This window comes from Wyeomyia smithii, chromosome 3, assembly GCF_029784165.1.
Source record: "Wyeomyia smithii strain HCP4-BCI-WySm-NY-G18 chromosome 3, ASM2978416v1, whole genome shotgun sequence".
In the NCBI taxonomy this organism is placed as follows: Eukaryota; Metazoa; Arthropoda; class Insecta; order Diptera; family Culicidae; genus Wyeomyia; species Wyeomyia smithii.
This window is the reverse complement of record NC_073696.1, coordinates 58,273,138-58,287,238: the sequence shown is the minus strand read 5'-3', so window position 1 is coordinate 58,287,238 and position 14,101 is coordinate 58,273,138. Positions and strand designations below refer to the sequence as shown.

General features: G+C 39.2%; 1 protein-coding gene across 1 annotated transcript in view; it reads right to left on the bottom strand.

Moving 5' to 3' along the window:
• LOC129727833 (uncharacterized) overlaps window positions 1-14,101 on the bottom strand; it is a 303,501-nt gene that overhangs the window by 33,451 nt on the left and 255,949 nt on the right. Inside the window, exon 4 of the mRNA XM_055686045.1 lies at window positions 10,306-10,441. Coding sequence (XP_055542020.1) covers window positions 10,306-10,441 — 136 coding nt within the window. The remainder of the gene's footprint in view (window positions 1-10,305; window positions 10,442-14,101) is intronic.

The window sequence follows — 14,101 nt, the reverse complement described above, 5'->3', positions numbered from 1 at the left end:
ACTGAACAAACGAATTTATTGTATCTGTAATTACAGTGTTTAGTCCCACGTCACCATTTCATACAACCCTAGGGCTGTATACCTTGTAGTATTTTGATTTGAGGCGCTCATAAGTGCCACCCGGCAACTACTTTTCACCTTACTATCAAATAATTTACCTCAATTTGTGTAGTGGCACAAAACTGCCGGTTTAATCTGTGCTACATACGGCTAAACGGCCCAATCACAGATTTCTAATTTACAGAATCCAAGCTAATGCTCGATTGTCAATATAGAATCGCAGTATGTGAGAAACGATTCTATTTCGAGTACTTTCAGTGTTACTTTTTCATCGTTTGGAAATTTGGCGACCACACATTTTATAATTTGCAAGGTAGAAAAATTCAGTACTGCTTAAAGAACGTGTTTGTGGTCTGAGAAGGGCCAATTGTAATGTGTTCTTAGCAGGAGGAATGAAATAATTTACTTCGTGATCCAGCGTCCTTAGCTAGCCCTCCTGGAACGTACATAAGTTTGAGTTAGACTGCTCATCCGCTTGTATTCGGTACCATCTTAACGATATGCTTGTTGATGGTTATACAGTTGACGAAAAACTATACACTTCACGCACAATAGTATGCAACGCAGTCCGCAAACAGAGTTCCCTTTGTCACATTTCTTCATTCCATCACCTACACCACACTGCCTAGTTTTTGCGTTAATCCTTTCCGCAATTATTTGAGACAACCACACGTTTTTGCCTTTCTCCTAGAAAGGTATAGCAATCACTGCAAAAACTAAAGGTATGAAAGTGCTCAAAAGGGCCGGATGTCGTATATCACTCGACTCAGTTCGACGAGCTGAGCATTTTCTGTATGTGTGTGTGTATGTGTGTGTGTATGTGTGTGTATGTAACGCTCTCCCAATCTCACTCGATTTTCTCAGAGATGGCTGGACCGATTTCAATGAAATTAATTGCAAATTAAAGTTCTAGTTGCCCCATAAGACCTTATTGAATTTTATTGTAATCGGATTTTTAGTTTCGAGGTTATGTATCAAAATGTGAAAATCACGAAACATCAATATCTCAGAAACTACACAACCGATTTGAACAAAATTAATTTCAAAAGAACGGGCTACCTATAAAACCCTTTACTTTTGAATTCTATGAAGATTGAACCTGTGGTTCAGAATTTATGGAAATAAACGTGTTCTGTAGACTATTTAATCTCACTCATGTTTCTCAGAGATGGCTGGACCGATTTTCATAAAATCAGTGTCATATGGAAGGTCTTGTTACCCCATGAGACCCCATGGATTCTTTTTTGTAATCGGACTATTACTTAGCCTGTTATGTTTAAAAATGTGAAATCCAGCTATGAAAAGAAACATATTCCAAAGACTACATAAACTCACTTACTTTTATCAGAGATGATTGAACCGATTTCCACAAAATTAATGTCAAATGAAAGATCTAGCTGCCTCATAACACCGTATTAATTTTGCTATAATCGGACAGTAACCTCGTCTGTAATGTATCGGAATGTGAAAATCACGAAACTTCATTATCTTAGAAACTACACAACCGATTTGAACAATATTGATATAAGATGAACGGGCTAGTTAAGGGTTAACTGATGAATTATGATTGAACACGTGGTTTCAAATGTTGGCTGCCCTATACGTTCCCTTTTCATTTGATTATAATTGAACTTAAGCAACCGTTATGTATTAAATTGTTAAAACAACGAAAGTCTATTATCTCAAAGATTACACGACTTATTTGCACATAACTAGTGCAATACAAACGAGTCATCTCTCATACTTACAAATAACAAACTTCATAACAATTTGATATGTGGTTCAAAAGTTTTAGAACGAAAAGAAATTCAAAGACTATTCAAAACTATACCTGCTTTGAGCAATATATATGGCCTTAACATGATTTAAATGTGGTATCGCACTATTCGAACGTTCCCGGTATCGCTCGTGATTAAATTGTTCGAAATCAAGAGTCATTTCTTTTATTTCGCTATTTCTTAAGCACTAACAATACGTCAAATGTCATATTTTATACTTCAATTACAACATCAATGTTTTAGAAGTTATTGGACCAAATAGAAATTTAGTTCGAAAAATTTAGCTGTACGGAGCACCTTCCGTAGTTGTGTCGCACTTGCAAGCACGACGCAGACTGACTTTGGTCTCGATCACACAGGTCTATAAGAGTTATCAGCATCAGCTGACTCTTCTGTGTGTGATGAGACATTTCTTTCAGTCTATAAATAACGCTTGCACAGCAGTGTGTGTAGTTAGGGATGAGCAATAGAATAAGTCGGCAGTAGAATGTGATACGATATAGATTCTGGAACAGTACAGTAGTTTAATTGGTCAAAACACCATGCCGGGGACAGGGATATTGCGGGTTCAAGTCCCGTCGGGATGCGGTTTATTTTTCCAAATCTGTATCATATTTCCAGTTCGCTTACAGAACCTGGATATAAGCATTCATGTAAATCTATTTTTACAAATAACAAGTTTGAATGAGAAAGGCTGAGTCCGACCGATAGGTGGATTAATTGAGGTTTTTCATCATACAGGAAGCAGTTCTGTTCAATGCTATTCCATTCAAGCGAATTTGAAAATGACAATGTGTAGTCGTGGCAAGAAATGCAAAGTCAAGGGAAAGACAAAGTCTCGAAAATCAACCAAAAAGCACACAAATTTCCATTCAAAATGTAACTTGTTGAATCTAAATCGGATCAAAACTGAGGAAGTTTCAGGTGTTTGAAGTTGAGCTAAAAATTGTGATTTCAAACATGAAAATCATCGAAATTGCCTGATAATTAGCAATATTCAAAGTGCGATTAAAAATTGATATCTCAACCGATTGTCATGAAACTTTGGGGAAAGGTCATTTACACATTGAGAATTTTCGGAAAAATGCGAAACATCAAAATTATTGACATAAAAATCTAGGTTTTTTCCGACCTTCGACCACTGTGCGTGGTTCCAACGAGCAACCAAGGGAAGATCGGTGAACCGGTGGGAACTTGGTCGTATGCTGACAGGGAAGTAGGAGTTCTTCTTGGGGGCAGCTTGTTCGAACGTCTGTTTCCCATGTTGTCAGCAATACAGCGCGAGAGGTGTTTGGCACGACCGCAGGAACCACACGCAGCACGTGGTTTGATGCGGAGTCTCAAGAGATTACGGACGCGAATCGTGTGACTCGCCAGATGAGGGAGAGTTATCGCGAGGTTAGAGCGACAAGAGACAAAAGACAAGAGATTCAAGGCAAGAAGCGTTAGCACTGCGAACGATCTCTTGTGGAGGCGGAGACTAGCTTCACCATGCACGATACTAGAAGTTTTTACAAGACACTGGTGACAATGCATTAGAAACAACATTTCGAGGTGTTGCTAAACGACGAAGAGGATAGAGCCAACGAAAGAAACCGGAGAGAAATTCAGAAAGATGGACAAGCTGTGGATCCGCCAAGCTTGGACGAAGTTAGGGAGGCTTGTGAAAAGCTAAAAAACACAGATAGTCGGCATGCGACCAGACCGAACCAAGCGCCAAAAACATTACTTCGAGTAATCGGCGATCAAAGGTTACTCACCCCGTATGCTTCCTGCAAACTGCTGCAGAGAAATTTTGTTATAATACCATTATAAACTGTTCAAATGATTTCGTTTCCTCATGAAATATAGATTATCAATTTTAACATCCACTTGTGTTAAAAACTCAATTTTCAAAAAAAAAAGGCGCTTGGTTCGGTATGGTCGCACGCCGACCAAATCATCTGGAAAGGACGGCCTTCCAGAACAGAACTTTTCAAAGCCGGGAGTGAGCAGCTTTTGTATGGAAGTCATCGGCTCATCGATAAAGGAGGCCGAGTACCATGGAATGGGGTAAAATTGATCAATTTTTATAATTATTTCCAATTAACTCGCTTCATGTAGGGGTACGGGGGGTACGGGGGGAAAATGATTCTTTAGTAGCACTTGATGGCGAATATTGTTATATTTCTTTCACAGAGTCATTGCCCAGATTGTTTTCTACAAGATATAAAGGTTTTCAGTACTTTCAAACTGTTATTTTACAAGGAATAGTGAAGTTTTGAAACTAAGGTAAAAACGACGTTTAGCAATCAGTGCGGGTGAAACCGGCACCCCTTGGGGGTAACACCGGCACCTAAGTTTGTTGGTTGCTGTCGGTTAGCTGGTTCTGGGCAGATTGCCGGAACAAGTTCCGGTGAACATTATGTATAAACAATGTAAGAATTTGATACTCGGCAAGCCTATCATGTGGCACGGTAAATCATATTATAACTAGTTTCGTTGAAGCCAGGAACACATTGACCACACCGGAGCATATTTCAAATACTACCGGAAAAGCCGTCAGTTTTGTGACTTGATTCAGTACATTTGACACCTCTTATAACCCTTGAAATCATTCATAAATCACAGAAGAGCTTGAGTGCATGGTTCTAAGTCGATTAATTAATTTATTTATCAACGAGACATCGGTAATAGATGAGAAATATGTGTCAGAAACATCCAACTAGCCTCAGCCCATGTCGGGCTTACCCCACTCACTAGGTGACGGTGTTACCCCGACAGCACACATTCTTTTAAAGAGTATTTTTACAAATTTATCGCTTCAATTTACCTCAGATCGAATTCCTGTGATGGCTAACAATACAGGCAATAAACTGTAGAACAACGAAAAATTATTTTAGTCTTTTCAAATGAATGAAAGCTTACACGATGTGTCTTTAAATGTCTAAAATATTAAATACCAACACATCACATATTCCAAAACACAGTTAATTAGCGTTTTCTAGTGAAATCCTAGGGGTGATGGTCTTACCCTCAGTGCCGGGCTTACCCCCAGTACCCCTACATTTTTCCCGGAATAGATAAATGTTAAAACAAGTACTGGTATGTGCTATAGAAAGCTATAGGTGAAATTTCTATCGTCTGCTTCATGAAATAAATTCAAGAATTCTATAAGGTATTATGAGGTAAATCGGGGTGAAATTGATCACCATTGAAATCCATACACTGAAAATATTTTTTCGTTATTCTCTGCACGCACATTTCGTAAACATGAAATTCGTAGATTGTACAGCACTTTTGATGGATGTATAGAACATTCGTACTGCAAGCTATCGAATAGAATTGCAACTTTTCGCATAACTTGTACAATTCACGAATGTACTTTCATACGAACGTGGATAACAACGAACAAAAAAAAAAAAACGGAAGCACGAGTATTTACTTGAACGAAATTTTTGTGTTCTGTTATTTTTAATTTCGTATAATGTACATGTTATTGCGTAAGCTTACTAATTTTTCGTACTATTTACATTATGCAGCATTTGTTTGTACGATTGATTGCGTTCATTTCTTGAACGTTTCGTTACGCATACGAATAGAGATCTGCAACCATTTTGACAGTTCTGACGAAAGTACCTTCATATTTAATACTCATTAAAGATATACCACACTGAAAATATTTTTTCGTTATTCCACTCACGCACATTTCGTAAACATGGATTTCGCACTTTTGTTGATTTTATAGAACATTCGTATTGCAAGTTATCGAATAGAACTGCAACTTACGTATGATTTGTCCAATTCACGAATGTACTTTCGTATGAACGTGGATAACAACGAGTAATTACTTGAAGGTGTTCTGTTATTTTTGATTTCGTATTAACAGAGCTGGTAGCCACATGGTTACAGAGTCCACTTTGATAAGCAGATGGTCGTGAGTTCCACTCCTTCACTTGGTCCGAATCCGTTGCTTTCCCACGATGAGGTAGAGAACATTTATACGCTTCTGGAACAACATCACTTTCGCATCGATAGAACCGCCGCGATACTAATCTGTGCGAATGTAGAGGATACGAAGACATCGACCACATAGTTTTCGTATGCCCAAAGTATCATAGAGCAAGGACCAAGCTTAAAGATTCTCTCAAAAAACAGAAAGTGACGTCTACGATTCAGGTACGGGATGCGCTTGCTAGCCGCAACCCCGCGCTTGTAATACCTATTTATGACTTTTTAAAAGATATCAAATATCAAATTTGGTTATCTCCTTGCTGTTTCTGCTTATTTTTCCCAACACAACTACCCTCAAAAAGTTTCACACTAATTCTGTTCCTTTTTTCTTCTTTCTTGTGTTATTCTTTTAAGAGAAACATGAATCATTGCTTCTTTTTGAGAGACATGATCCACCAAACTTAGGTATAAGTTTTGATTTCGAAGAGATAAGGAACCATCACACCTCAATGAATAGTATTAAGAATTGATATTTAACATAGAGAAGAAATTTAATGTTATTGTTAGTCGTAAGTTTAAATGACATGTATTTTTAAATTGTATTTATAAAATAGAAAAGATGAGAGGGTTTTTATGCCTGTTTGAGGAGGAGCAGTCGGGATACAGGCTCTACTCAAGCTGGCTTTTCCCTACTCCAAAAGATATTCGGCCCCGTTATGCTTCGCGGTTGGGCCTAAATAAATATTAGTTATGAAAAAAAAAAACCGCCGCGATACATATTATACCCTTCGCTCAGGTTTCGTATTAAAATAATTTTCGTGAACATTTGTACGTCTCTGGGGTTAAGTTGGAAGGCGCGCGTCGTCGCTCTCTCGCAATCGATAGAACTAGTCAGCCTATACACCAGAGAGACGCCGAGACACTTACCGTTAAGGCATCTGTCAACACCAAAACGGGCGAGCTGTATAATTTTGCATTGCCGTTATCCGTTTTGTTGTTGACAGTTGCCTTAACGGTGAGTGTCTTGTCATTTCTCTAATATACAAGTTCCCTAGATAGGACTAGAATCGCGTTGTGGCAAACCGGTGATGATCAATCAAGCTCTCTTTCTCTCTTTTATTTTTGATTTCGTATAATGTATACATTATTGCGTAAGCTTACTAATTTTTCGTAATATTTACATTATGCAGCGTACTTCGTACGAATTATTTGCGTGAGCTTACTAATTTTTCGTATTATTTACATTATGCAGCCTTTGTTTGTACGATTGATTGCGTTCATTTTTAAAACCTTTCGTTACGTATACCAATATAAATCTGTAACAGTTTTGACAGTTCTGACGAAAGTACCTTCATATTTATTACGCATTGGTTTCGTTGCAGAAAACAACAAAAGGTTTTGTATATAAAACATACGTTTTCGTGAAATAAACTTAAATATATTTTAAGTGTACATAATACTGGAAATGTGCTTTTTTCAATATGTTTATGATAAATGATGATTTTTGTATTGAAAAATATCAATCAAAGCTAGTTTGGGAACGAACATAACGATATTTCAGGTTAAAATTTGTTCATTTTGGTTCACGAGCTGCTTTTTGCCAAATTTGCTCTTATTTGATCGTCGTTAGACCGATTTAAAACCGGTTTGTTGCGAAAGGTTAAAAAACTAGCTATGAAATTAAAATCTTCGTGATTTCCTGCGAATTCATCAATATTACTTTAATGGCATGAAATGATCATTGTTGAAAATTACATTTTTTAGCTTTTATCAAACTTTACTCACTTCTCCAAATTTAACGTATCTAACCCCTAATTAAGAATACTTTAAATTCAATACTTTTTTTATTTGGAAACTTGTTTGATCAAATTTGATTGAGTTTCGACTGAGTCAGAAGAATTTTTTATGAAAAATTTCCCAGGGCATGTAAGGGTTAACTTTGACAAGTATGTAAATCATGCAAAAGTTGCATTCAAGGACAAGTAAACATTGCCTAGTGTTGTAAGATCAGTATCTTTTGATTAGTGTTTTTTATCACGAATTTTCAGGTGATCAACTTCACCCCACTGATCAATTTCACCCCATTCCACGGTACTCGAAATCTTTGGGCGTAGGAACCTGCGTTCTATACTTGGCGGAAAACTGGAGAATGCAGTGTGGTGCAGGCGCATGAACCAGGTGTACCAAGCATACCAACACGCGGATATGATGAAATATGACAGGCTACAGTGGGTTGACCACTTGGCACGAATGTCGGAGGAGCGACCAACGAAGATAATATTCAGCAGTGAGCCCGACAGTGGTCGACGACTCCGTGGTAGACTCCGTACTCGTTGGATGTGGGAGGTGTTCCGAAGAAAACGGGAAAGAAGGCATTATTTGATTGATTCCCAGTTTCGTAAAAAGTGAAACCAACTGTCCTTTTAAGGACGATCACATATTTTTAATTGGAGCAGTGAAAATGAGTTTTTGCTTCTAATTAAAGTATAACATTCGACATGACATTTTTATCGAGCAGGATTCAGTTTCAGCCACGCTGTTTTGTTGAAAGAGAATCATTACTGAAATTCATCGCTTCAGCACACAAATTGATTAATCTCTATCGAGTGTATTCAGCCCATCACGCAAAAGCACGTTTTCAGCTCTGGTAAAACTGGGTCTTACCACTGTGCTCTTTTCACACCATCTCGCTTTAACGACAGAAGTCCTGCAGAGCCACGATGCTGAACTTTCAAGTTTCTAGTAGCTCGAGCAGCACCCTGTCCCCGCCTACCAAATTTAGTGACCTGCAGTTGCAGGTACCAAAGTCCATTTTGGCTATAGCATTTGAGACACCACGTTTCTCAATTAGCCGCCTGCTCCGGGTCAGACGCTGTTTTATACCGCCCCTTATCTGGGAAATAGACACTCAGAGAGGCTGGACTTTCCTCCGAGGAGGTCAGCATTGTTGGATTGGTTGCCGTGTTCATCGCTTAGTTACTCGTACCCCGGTGGAGTTTTTAGGTTGAATACTGTGGACAACTATCAGGTCTATTCAATGCCTGCAAGTACACGAGCCACAAGGCAATGACGGTACGCACTGTCCAGCCATTGAACAAAGATACAATTTTGCGCTATTATTTATTTTATTTTACGGATTAAGTTTTTTTTCTGTACTTTGTCCTGATTCCTTGAACTATCCGGAATTTGTTCAGATTTTTAAAATTGTTCGAAAAATTACTAGAATTTCACCCATTTTGTTTCCATGAAGTCCTATGGTTTCACCAAAAAGATCAACGAATGGAATCAGAAAAGAATTAATAGCGATGAACGATGGGTGAAAATTTACGAATCCTTTGACGCACATATTGTTCCCTTCTGCGAGCTCGCACAAATTGTTAAATATATTTCGTGCATATCAACTTTCGGAATTCAAAATGTTCTCAGCTACACGTTAAAACTTTTAGGGCTTTATTGTTTGTGAAAAGTCATCTTACATAATCTTCTCAGTTTTGGAGACAGGAGATTGCGTATTCGAATGACGTCTGGATGCGGTATATTTTTTACTTTCTACTTTCCTACTAACATCCACTGTATGCTTCGAACTTGGTTTTAAAACGATTTAACGTAACTGATCCGCATAAATCATCCGGTAATTTATGAAACAACGATTTTTTTCTTTATTAGGGAGGCTTTTAGCTTTTGACTGGTTCGTCTCTAAAAACAACGACTGCTGTTGTAAACAAAACGTTTATTTTACTTTACTGTACTAAAGGTGTTCGAAGTTTGCGTTTGGTTTGGTTTCTTATGGAGGTTGTCAGTCCTTGTGTCGAAATAATGGAGGCGCCTCATAATACACGTTCGTTCGCAGGTAATTTATAAATTTCATTGTACAACTTCAAACCTCGTTAAGGTGAATTTTAAAAGTAGATTAAAGTGAATTTACCCTACAGTTTGATAACCTAGCACCAGGCTGGAAATGAAATGTATTTTCTGTTATTTCAAATTCATTGTGGTTTCGGGTGTAGCCTTGTGCCCGGTATACAAGCTGGGAATTCATTGGTAAAACCGGCAATTGACGTTTACAGTCGGTAGTGTCACATTTCACACGTTCGTTTTCGGAGCTTCGTTGGTCCAGCGCGGCCTATTCCGTCATCGTGCGGGCTGAATTAAAACCGCATAATACCAGTCAGTACTGCTGGTGTAGCGTTTGAAGACGACGGAATACACTGGCAGAAGCCATCGCCAGCGGGGGTTATTCAAATTGAAAAATAATGAAACCATTCTACGGGGTTAATTATACGGTTAAAATTTTAAATTATTGTCTTGGAGTTCGGAGTACGCCGGCTGTCGGCCACAGTCACAATGGTCACGCTCGCCAAAACACGCTCAACATAATACAGATCCAGTAGTGTCAGTGTGGTGGTTTGTAGCCGCTGTGGCGGTACCGATTCGACCAAATGGACGTGCCATAATCATAGCGGTTGACAGCTCAGCCAGCGCTGGCCGTTGGCTGCCGGCAGCTCAGGCAAAAAGTGGCTGGTGTTACACTTACCACAAACTTCCAAATCACCCGTGACAATCATTGTGTGGAAGGACGGTGCATCTGCTGACACCTCGCAGCTGTATTTGCCCGATGACATCATGTTCAGGGCGACCAGCATCAGTTGACTCTCATTGGAAGCGGTTTGCTGCAAAATATGGGAAAGAGAGAAGAACGAAAGGGTTGGGTTGTTAAAGGTTTCCAAAATGCCAGTTTGATATGTCATGGGTTTTTATAGTTTTCAATGGAATAATGACGGTTTGATGCTCATAGACTCGTTTGGTAGTGGTTTATGTGGCAAGCTAATAATGTACCCGATGAAAAACTGAAAGTTGTTCTTGCAAAGTGTATTTTAAATAAAATTCTGATTGTAAATAAAGATTCAGAAATACACAACCCTTTTGGTTTCAAATTAATCCATTGATGTTTGACGATTGAATATTCTCGCAACAAAATCTAGTGGCTCAATTTACCGAAACATATTTTCTAATTCATGGAATTACCACACAAAAAAAACGAATAGCAGCATAATAAATTCCTCAAAACAATTTCATCAGCATCGTCATCGCAGCTACAGCTCAGCAAAGGTCTAAATCCCGACCGCCTTGTCCCACCGGTTTGCCAACCCCAGGGAACTCCACCCATTCTGTCCGGCACCAGTTGATGGCAAAAAATTCCTTGGGCTACCAGAATGAGCTTGCATTAAAAGACAATGTGAAATGAGCATCATAAAGCAATTATAATACCAACTCTGAGCCCCGGTGCCCTCGGGTCATTTTGGACGGGATGAGCTTCCCGTACTCTGCCCAAACAACAACAAAATGGAACATGCATAAAACACGCTTTTACTTTAGTAAAATTACCACGGGAGGCGGGAATTTGGGGAAAAGAGAAAGAGAGTGAGAGTGTGCTTCAACGTCGGTCAGCTCTTGAAATAGACCGTTTCCAGCAAATGAGAAATAATAACAGAAACCTCAATCCGGTTAAGGAATGTCAGCTGTTTCTAGCCTTTGGCAGCAAAAAGGGGTGCTGCTTCGAAAACAAAAAAGGATCTAGCCGGAAACGATCCTATGAAAATTTAAACTCGTTTATAATTAGATTTTATCGGGTTGAACTTTAATATTGTGTTGCACACCACAGGAATTCAATTTGGTCGTTAGTTATCAAAAAAAAAAAAAAAAAAAAAAAAACTAAGATGCTATGAAACTAAGTAATCAGGAAACATGAAATAACAAGGAAACAAACAAAATAAAAAACTTGGATTATAGAAAAAAATCACAAGAAGGTTGTATGCAAAGCCACGACCGCAAGGTTGAAGTAGAATACTTTTACAAGAAAGATAACCCGGCTGCTTGCGTGTCAGTCATTTTTTCTAGTAAATAAACGTTGACCGTTCATTGGCAGTATTGTAATTTCTTTTTGTTTGATATTTTGAATGAAGTTCATTGAATATTTTTAAATTTTGTGCAAATGAGAAGTTGAAGTGCTGCCGAATCGTAATATGCACATTTAATACGACATCATTAAACGGGAACGGAACAAAGGCTACGGTTATGCAGAACGCGAATGCCGGCGCGATGCGATTCGCCTTACCGTGGTGAAATTTACAGCTCTTTTTAAGGCGAAGTAGAGCTATACACTTCAACAGATTTCGTCTTGCCGAATCGCATCACGCCGTTATTTGCGTTCTGCATGACCGTAGCCAAACACTTAGCGACGCAAACACGTAATAATAATCAGAGATAATGAAGATAATTAACTTTGGATTATAGCGCAAAACGAGAAAATATTAACTCTTCAAATAATCATTTGTTTTCTTCAAATTTCAGTTGTTCAATTTAATATCCGATGAAATGTTTGTTTATTATCTGATGAAGCTCTTATATAGGCCAATTTATTAGGTCCATAACTCTGCCGACCGTGCTTGGTAAAGCGCGGTATAACGACCAATCAGAGGTCGAATTTTGTGTTTTGACAAGGCTTAAGAGTTTTCAATAGTACAATAGTTCGAATGATAAAATTGCAATTTCATGCATTTGGTAGGAATCTTAGAAGATTTTCTAATCGATTGCTGCAAAAACGAAGGAAATCCATCGAAAACTAACCGATTTATTAGCATTTGAAATTTTTCTCACTTTTTTCAGTTTTAGATTTACATTTCACATCCCTATGTAGCCGAACTTCCTGAGAGAAGTATTCTAATTCAAAATTAAATCTTCATTAATTCATTTGTTGTCCTTATAAGGACAATTGTTCAATTTATCATAGGATGTAGTGTTTATCTTACATCTCTGTGTTACCTTGATAGTGAGGACTAAGGCGCACGGTCAACACAATGAGAAAGGTGTTTTCACATTGAAAACTAGACACAGTTTACTGGAGGAAGTGTTGGCAAATGCATCTACCGCTAATACCACCGCTATCATACGAAAGCGCGTCGTTTCATGTGGGGAATATCAACAACGAAAAATGACGCGCGTCTAAGCATAACCCGAACTGTTTCGCCGTGCTGCTCCCATTTACCTTTACATCGGCCTCAGGGAAGTACCGGCTGCATCTGCATCTACCGCTGAGGCTGTCACTATACTGCTATTGGTACCAAAAGCTATTAACTCTTCAAATAAGTGTTTTATTTGTTCTCAAAAGAACAATTGTTCAATTCAAAATTGGATTTACGCAATCGCATCTCTGTAATATTACCGACAATAATATTCTTCTGAACAAAATGATACAACTTTCCCATTAGGCCTCTGCCATAATAGACGCGAAAAGCGACGCGAACCGATTCGCTCGGCTGTAGGTTAATGTACAGCCATCAGTAGAGCTGTACATTAACCTACGGCCGAGCGAATCGGTTCGCGCCGCTTTTCGCGTCTACTATGGCAGAGGCCTAATGAGAAAGTTGCTGGCTGATGTATTCACTTCATGCAAGCCTGCTGCTGATGCTTCCCGCTACCACACTGAAACAGCATTTTAGTGAAGGGAGTGTCGTTGCATCAGCTGACCCTGCTACTATCGATGCTGATATACCCGCTGCAACAGCTACGCTATGCATAGCCATGCCACAGTTGTGGCCGCTATACGCTGGCCCAACTGCTGAGCAACTGCAACGCTATCCGTAGCCATGCCACAGTTGTGGCCGCCATTGGTATCCGCTGTACCTGCATCTGCTGGCCCTGCTGCTATCGATGGTGAGATCCGCTGAAACTGCTACGCTTATCCACAGCCATGCCACAGTTGTGGCCGCTATCCGCTATCGATGGTACCCACTGCTCGCTCCCGCTGCTGCTAAGGGAGGACTGCTGTCGTCGCTGTTCAGAACTATCATGAGCGGCTTCGACTAAAACAGGCTCTTATATAGGGATGAAAATAGGAATGAATTATTTTTCGTACGTGGTGGAATGATATAACTTGAAAAATTTGTGTGACTTCATTCTGACTCAAAGCGATCATTTGATAAGCTCCACCTCTTTTTCAGTTTCTAAAGTTTTTCCTCAGTTTCGTAGCACGGATGCACAAAAATGATTTCTTGTCGAGCCGGACCGATAGCACTCTCATTGAAGCAACAAAATAACATGTTTTGTGTCGTGTTGTGCAGCTTGGTTGAAGAAAATGTTCCCGTCCCCGTGTCGCATGTAAGCAGATTATTGCGTTCAGTAGACAGTAGATAGTGTATCCAGCGAATAAACACCGATGGTGCTCTCACACACGCAACGGTTTTAACCCGTATCTTATTGCGGTTTGTAACATCAAGCGATTTCGTTTGCTCGCTGTTTCGTGTTGCATCATGTTGCAACTTGGCAGCTGG